This window comes from Diplotaxodon limnothrissa, linkage group LG11 (genome assembly GCF_057381915.1).
Source record: "Diplotaxodon limnothrissa isolate DT_005_m linkage group LG11, D_limnothrissa_male_GT1.1, whole genome shotgun sequence".
In the NCBI taxonomy this organism is placed as follows: Eukaryota; Metazoa; Chordata; class Actinopteri; order Cichliformes; family Cichlidae; genus Diplotaxodon; species Diplotaxodon limnothrissa.
In genome coordinates, this window is record NC_140606.1 from 19,089,558 (window position 1) to 19,097,788 (window position 8,231).

The 8,231-nt window shown below is 43.4% G+C and overlaps 1 protein-coding gene across 1 annotated transcript; it reads left to right on the plus strand.

Moving 5' to 3' along the window:
• Positions 1-3,393: 3,393 nt before the first annotated feature.
• tent5ba (terminal nucleotidyltransferase 5ba) lies at positions 3,394-7,745 on the plus strand. The gene is made up of 2 exons (XM_085366296.1): positions 3,394-3,810; positions 6,116-7,745. Exons 1-2 carry the CDS (start codon positions 3,661-3,663, stop codon positions 7,142-7,144), a joined length of 1,179 nt encoding a protein of 392 aa, XP_085222422.1. The 5' UTR covers positions 3,394-3,660; the 3' UTR covers positions 7,145-7,745.
• Positions 7,746-8,231: the final 486 nt, after the last annotated feature.

Below are 8,231 nucleotides of genomic sequence, written 5' to 3' on the forward strand. Positions count from 1 at the left end.
AATATTATTGTACTGTGAGATATGATATCAGATAATTTGATTGTGGTTTAAAGTGGGAAATACAGCTGTCTTATGTGTCATTTGTTTAAGGTGTGTTTAAATACAGGCTATCTCACCACGCCTACAAGACTCACAGTCTCAGTTGCCGTAGTTCCACCAGGATGTCAAACTTGTGTGTAAATGGAGGCTACAATAACAAAGACATGAATTAACAAAAGGTGAGGTAGGAAATAAAAGCTGCTGTACAGATACAGGCGGTTTGTGTAAGATGTCCTTTTGTTCCACTGCATTAAAGTCTTTTCTTCTCATCCAGAAAAGGCTCCCCCCGCTGACACAGGGCTGTGAGGGAACCTGAGAATGTCAGGTGAACTGACATTTATCTGCCTTCATTGTTCACTCGTCGCCAAGTGTTTCACATTCAGGGGGGATGCTGGCTCCGCTCCCAGGATGCACAGCTGCCACACGGTGGGCTATTTATAGATGCATGACGCAGTTTTCTCACCTCAGTACCCGGCAAACACCCTCAGCTGGGGACGCTTCTGCCCAGATGTCGACATCACGATGTCTTAAATGAATGAGCCCGACTCCCGCTTTGACCTCTGGGAGCTTTTGTGAGGCAGGGTTATGCATCTACTTCCGGCTGTGCATCTGCTGGCAACACCCGAGTAGTGGTCGAACCCGAACACAGGTACACATACGTCTTGGGAAGACGTTTTAATGTGCGTGCCTGCCTGCGCGTGTTCCCAGCCATCCTGTTTTTACTGCTTCATTACTAAAAACACATTCAGGTCGATCCTGAAATGAACTTTACTCTCTTGTAAACATTTTACAGGTGCACAAACAACCCGAGTTGACAGACAATGTGACGTGTGGGATTTTATAAATGATGATATATCTTAAAAAGAGGAAATTGCAAAACTTATTGCCTGTATTGTTCACTGACAAATTATATACCCAGAAAATCTGAGGGCCTTCACTGAGAGAGTAACGTCTGCTATTGTGCGTAATGTCTACATTTGCGTGAGGACTCTCATTAAGGGCTATTTAGTGCATTTAAACACATAATAGGCTGCATGCAAAACAGGATATACAGTTAAAGGCAACAATAATGTGGCAGTTGTCCACACCAGTAAAAAGCGGAAGAGTTTGTGGATGGTCTTGACTAGCGCAGAGAGTATTAGGCATGAAAGACTGCAAATGTTCTGCTGAGATCAGTGGAATGACTCTGTATCTGCACCAAATCACATAAAAACCCAATCAGCTCAGCATGGAAGGAGACTATAGTAGAAAGCAATGGAACTGAAAAGTCTAATCTAAAAAGATCATTATCTGAGTCTTTTCATAAACACCAGCACAGCCATGAGCAAATTAAATCGGTGAATGAATAAATGACTCTCATATCAAGTTTCCACTTTAAACTTTCTCTAACAGCGATAACAGCAATAAATAAATGAGTGCCGAGCAAGCAAGAACTTTGAGTGTTCACAGCCTGCTATTAGAGTTCAAATACTAACAAGCAGCCTCTGGATTTAAACAAAAAAAATAGATTGACATGTTTTATCAACAAATTCTTGGATGGAAAAAAGTATTTTTGTTGGCTATAACAGAGGCCTGGGTGAGGAAGACTCACAACTATTTGAGAAGACTGTAATATGTCAGAAACAAAATCTATAAAATGGGTTACAGTCTTTTGTCTTGTCTTCCTCGCCTCAATAACAAGCCGGTTGCACACATAGCTGGCCTTCCCTGAGCCTGGCTCTGCTGGAGGTTCCTTCCTTTTAAAAGGGAGTTTTTCCTTGCCACTGTTACCAAGTGCGTGCTCATATGGGGCTTGGCTGATTGGTGAGGTTTTCTCTGTATTACTGTAGGGCCTTGACCTTATAGTATAATGCCTGGAGTTGTTGGGATTTGACCCTATATAAATAAACTTGAATTGAATTGAACTGAATTGAACTCTTAGGAATTAGGAGGGTAAGCAGCAACCAGGTGGTGCAGATTAAATGAACTCTGTTAACGGATCATCAGCAAGTGTGTTCACAGTTTTCTGGTCTGGAACATTCATGTTTGCGTTAACACAGTCTTCCCAGTTGTGGACGACTCAGAATAGGTCAGAGAAACCTCAAAAAAATCCATAAGCTCATCTCAGACTCTACGGGCCTCAGCTAGCAAGTTAAATGTCAACGTTCATGACAGCACAATGACAAAAAACCTAAAAAAATTATGGTTGTTTGGAAGGGTTGCTAGGGGTGGTGGAGGGGCGATAATTTGGGCTTGTTTTGTGTCCACAGGATCTGGGCACCTTGCAGTCACTAAGTTGACCAGCTCCTCTATAAACCAAAGTACTCTGGAGTCAAATGTGAGGCTGATGCTGTGTCACACAGCATGACAATGAACTTAAGCACAGCAGCAATTCCACAACAGAATGGCTGAAAAGGGAAAATATTCAAGGTGTGATTATGACCCAGTCAGATTTCAGATCTTAACCTGAATGAAATGATGTGGCAGACCTTAAGAGAAAGCAAATGTCTGCTAACCTCAATGAACTGAAGCTATGTTGTGAAGAACAGTTTGCAAAGATGATGCAAGAAACTGATAAAGTCACACAGAAAATGACTATTTTTAAGTTGTTGCTGATAAATGCGCCTCTACAAGCTGCTGAATAATGGATGTAGTTTGTCACGTATTTCCCAAATTGGGAACTGAAAGTAAGAATTTGCAACATAAAAATTAATTTTGCGCTCCTTCTATTGTTTGTAAATTACTACTTTTTTTTTGTTTAGACAAAGCAAAAAAAACAGAGCTCGAGTAAGAGCTACTAGAAGATATACAACTGCTGACAGCTAGACTGTTTTAAAGAGCCACAAGCCAAGAAGGAATGGGTATGAGAGTGCTTTTATCACTGCAGAGATACAAAGCTGAGTCCGCAGAGCTTCCAGGAAAATCTCAGACTTCGTTCGGTTTTTTTTATGATTGCTCTTAAGGCTTGCATGATCATTAATTGCATGATCAATTGGACAATATAGACGCAAGCATACAGCAAAAACATCCTGTATGCTCTGCAAATATTTCCCCATGAAGAAATTTGAAAAGGTTGCAAGGTGAAATGCGTGTGTCGTGTTTGCACAACTGTAATCTAATCTATGACATATCACTAATAGCTAATATTTCTAGCAGCACCGGAGCTGAAGCGATGCAGATCCCAGGAGTGTTGGTTTGAAGGAAAACCCTGATGGTATGCGGGGTTGCACCGCAGATGGAGCAGAACTCACCGAGCTGTCAAGTACGTCACATGAAGGGTGTTCCCTGCGGGCAGGGCAGGGCATCCATAATCAATGACCAAACACAGCAGCCAATCACAGGGCTCATGCTAATGAGGAGCCTTTAAACCCTCTGGACCTTCGCAGACTGACCGGATTTCAGCAGCACGCACAGAGAAAGGAGGAAACTGCGGCTCCCACTGAAACATCCACATCTGAGAAGAAACTTTTTTTCCCCTTCTTTCTTCCTCTCCGGTCTTTTGCCTCCAGTAATAATATCCGGATCTGCTCACACAGGAATTATCGCACTTTGAAGACACCGAGCTGAGCTGGGAGGAAGCGCTGATTCACACTCTGCTGATTTCTTTCTCGGGGTGGGGGGGACTTAAAAGTTCACAACGCCATGTCTGGTGAGTCGGATCACAGTCGGCGGTTCTGCGTGCTGTCTTGGGATCAGGTGCAGCGCTTGGACTCGATCCTGGGCGAGGCTATCCCCATCCACGGCCGAGGAAACTTCCCCACGCTCTCCGTACAGCCCCGCCAGATTGTCCAGGTACCAAGAGAGAATTAAGAAAAAATAAAATGATAAAATGTTTCACTTTTATATTGACAGCTCAATTTGAGCCAAATTCATGATATTTAAATTATTAATATCAATCAGGACCTCTCAGTCAAGCAACGTCTTTTTTTAAATTAAAAAATCGTATTTTCTTCTTTCTAGTTTCATGTGAAATACTAATGGCACAATAAACTACCACAAAACAAACAGTGCTGTACTCTGTTGAACACTGGAAACCCCTCACCGTCCTCTGGTGGTCTACTGATCCATTCAGGATGTAACCCTCTCGGTTCCTTGGCTCCCTCCTTGCTTAATTGTATTTCCATAACATAATTTTGTTTGCTTTGTTTCCTCATTCTGGGGCTAACTTTGCGTTGCTATTTGGAGCAGTGCTGTTTATTCCTTAGCAGATTACTGTGTCAAACGTTCTAAAAGTTTCCTGCATGTCTGCTTACTTCATCCTTTTGCTTTGTAGCATTTAATGTTGATTTACTGGCACATAAAAAGTCAAAATGCAGCGTTGGTTTCCGTCATATTCAAACAGCAGACAGAGGGAAACCTGTTATATGCTGGCTTTAGCATGGCCCTGAATGGCTTCCACATTTCCAGCCTCTAATGCATTGTGGCTGGATCACGTTTCACTTCCCCTGTGGTGTATCTGAGTTTGTTGGCAATGCATTAAAGTGCTGAGAAAATCCCATGCTAGAGTTTCAAAATGTGCATACAGCTGTTAAAGAATCCCCCCCCCCTTTCTGTAATTTACTCACTGACATATTCAAGATGAGCTCAGCAAACATGCGAGCCCAGGAGCTTGATGCTTGTGGTTGTGGAAAAGATGAATGCTCCATTTAACATGCAGAAAGGCCTAAATGCAGGTTTGAGACCCAGATGAGGGGACTCTCAGGCTTGCTCTGGACTCATGGAAACCCCGTAGAATGCATCTATGATTCATGTAGGGAAAGCTAATGAACCTCCTGGCAAGATGTATAAAGTAAGGCTATTTATCCTTGTCTTTTGAATTGATCTAGGTGAGTACCTTTTATGCTATGCATCACACAAGGCATGAGTGAGTGTGGGGCTTTGTCTAGCTGCGGGGTTGGAGGTATAAACATGCTGTGTCCGATACAGCATCATGAAGCCCTGCAGGAGTAAGAGTCCCGCATCAATTAGGATAACAGCATATGCTCTGCTCAGGGTTTATGAATGAACAACACACATTTTCACATGCCCTTTCTTCATTATTATTTAAAGAAAGACTGACTAGTTCAGATGGAGCTGGAGTCTTTCTGGAAGGATTTGATCCTAAGCCAGCAGAATAATACCTGGGCTTCCAGGGGAAGCGAGGGGATCTTAACTACTCACCTGCATCCAAGCATGTAGGAGCAAAGGAAGGAGTTCAGTGTGGGGCTGAGTGAATTTTACTGTGATTGGCAGATCAGGTTGGTCACAGAAGAAACTAGAAACATTATCATTGCTTCTAAATGGAATTTGAACCCAATTGGAGCTTCTTTATGGCCAAACAACTGCAACGCTTCTAGGTTTCAGTTATAATTTTGTTCCTCCGCCGTGTGATGGGATGACTTGTCTTCAAGTGTTTGTCAGTCTGTAGCCTGACCCAGTATGTATAAATAGCACTGTCATGTTATCTGATCACCATGGGAGGGATTGTCAACAGACACTAATCTGACAGGTTAGTGCCGGTAGGAAGATTTAGGATTGCATGCGAGGCGTAACAACTAATTTGTGTAGCAGGTTCGGCTGTTTCAGTTCCCAAAATGCTGTGACGTCAAAGTGCCGCTAACACATTTAGTCAGCTAAGCACATATTTACACTCTTATCCTAATCATCTCTAGCGTCTGCTGTGCATATGCCTAATTAAAGTGACAAACTTCCCAAATAGACTGACGGATAGAACAAGGAAGCTGCAGCTCTTACCACTCGACTCTTTAAATATTTCCAAATGTTTGAGAACAGAATGTTTTATGGCGCATGTGGGGTATCATTTCCCTTTGGGCATGTAAGCGCAATCAATCTTTGATGACTTATTTGAGGACTCCGACCCTTCCCTTCGCACCTAATAGCGATGATGTAGATGATCCTTTTCAGATGTGGCTACACTGTAGTGTAGTGTGCTGATCACTGGAGCAAAGGAAAGGCTATTGACCCTTAATGCCAGCTATTGATTTGACTTGAGTCTTTTTAAATGCCATTTTTGATCCTATGAAGCAATTACCTTCGCCTCCTGTTCAAGGAAACTGTATGTTATTAATAAGATTGTATTTGTCTCGTCCCTGTCCAGGTTGTGCGAGCGAGGCTGGAGGAAAGAGGTGTGCATGTTAAGGATGTGAGGTTGAACGGCTCGGCTGCCAGCCATGTGCTCCATCAGGACACGGGACTAGGCTACAAGGATCTCGACCTGATCTTTGGCGTGTCGCTGAAAGATGACCAGGCCTTCCGTCTGGTGAAAGACGTCGTGCTGGACTGCCTGTTGGACTTCTTGCCAGCCGGGGTCTCTAAGGAGCGCATCACAGCACTGACCCTTAAAGAGGCCTATGTGCAGAAACTTGTGAAAGTCTGCAATGACACGGACCGTTGGAGCCTCATCTCGCTGTCCAACAACACAGGCAAGAACGTGGAGCTTAAGTTTGTGGACTCTTTACGGCGGCAGTTTGAATTCAGTGTAGACTCCTTCCAGATTTGCCTTGATTCTCTGCTCTTGTTTGACCGCTGCTCTGAGACGCCCATGTCTGAGAGCTTTCACCCCACCGTAATTGGCGAAAGCGTGTACGGGGACTTCAAAGAAGCTATGGAACATCTGTGTCAGAGGACCATAGCTACTCGCACCCCTGAAGAAATCAGAGGGGGTGGCTTGTTGAAGTACTGCCACTTGCTCGTGCGAGGCTTCAGACCCTCGTCAGAGGCGGACATGAAACAGATGCAGCGCTACATGTGCTCGCGCTTCTTCATTGACTTCCCCGACATAGGTGAGCAGCAGAGAAAGCTCGAGGCTTATCTGCAGAACCACTTCGCCGGGATGGAGCACAAGCGGTACGAGTGCCTCACGACTCTGCACCAAGTAGTGAATGAGAGCACAGTGTGTCTGATGGGCCACGAGCGGCGCCAGACGCTCAGCCTCATCTCCATGCTGGCGCTGAAGGTGCTGGCTGAGCAGAATGCTATCCCCACGGTAACCAATGTGACCTGTTACTACCAGCCAGCGCCGTATGTGCAGGACATAAACTTCAGCAACTATTATATTGCACACGTGCAGCCGCCACAGGTCGCCGCGTGCAGTGCTTCATATCAGACGTGGCTGCCCTGCAGTTGAGCTGGTGTCAGGGCGCGGAGGTCACTGTGTCTCCACTGCATCGCTCTGTCCAGGATGTGGACTGAAAACAAACAATAATGAAACCCATTTGCCAAATGTGACTTTATAAAAACAATCCTGTACTGCTGTACATCTGATTGAGCTGACAAGTTTTTTTTTTCGTTTTTTTTTTCTTCATTTTTTAATTTTTTTTTTTTTTTTCCACTTGTTTTCTCTTGCAAGAGAAGAATCTGTAAGATTGCTGGTCATTTCTGAGATGTAGCGATAATATCTTTAAGTATTTAAAAAAAACAACTTTGTCAGGTGTGCATTTTTGAGGAAGCAGACAATGAAGCTGGTGGTGTTTTCATACCCTGGCTTTTATTTTGTTTTATTTTTTAAATTTCATACGGACCAAAGATATGTAGTTTTTCTTTTTTGTTCTTTGTTCTGAAAGGGAATGTAATCACACTCCCAAGTGCCTTAAAAAAAACGACAAACAAAAATCCCACAATGTTCTGAAAACATCTGTAAAGTGAGAATTGTGCATCCAGTGTTTTCTAGATTACTCGGTTTCTCTGCATTCATTTTTGAGGGTGTGGTTTTTGTTTTTTTTTGTGTTTTTTTTTTTTTGTGGTTTTTTTTTTTTTTTTTTTTTCTTCTCCCCCCCCCTCCTTTGGTATTGTGGTTATTTTCTGCTGGCCTGTAATGATTGTTGATATTTTAATCTTTGGTTTTTAGGACTGGTCATTGTCTGAGCTGCTTCAAAATTCACACAGTTGAGTTTTTATATTGTTACGTGTCCACAATAAACAATGTGCTTTGGCCAAGACGTGACACACAGTGACTCAAAAGTCTGTCCTCTTTTCCTCTCGGTGTTTGGTCCCACGCTTGATCAACTGATGAGTTGGTTCGTTTGCAGTAACCAGGACCATTGAAATGCATACACTGTTGGCCGGAGTCACTTGCATTTGTTAAACTGGGGCTGAGGATCCATTACAATCTGAGGACATGAACCATAAGGAGGCTTTTCTAAAGCACAATGGCTGCTCTCTGTGATACTAAAGCTTTATAACAAAGGCTGGCTTGTTCTCCCAACCCATGTTAC

Excerpts from the sequence above, each read along its gene's own strand:
- tent5ba (XM_085366296.1), top strand. The coding sequence starts at position 3,661 with ATGTCTGGTGAGTCGGATCACAGTCGGCGGTTCTGCGTGCTGTCTTGG. Across the intron at positions 3,811-6,115 it reads AGCCCCGCCAGATTGTCCAG|GTTGTGCGAGCGAGGCTGGA; the intron begins GTACCAAGAGAG and ends GTCCCTGTCCAG.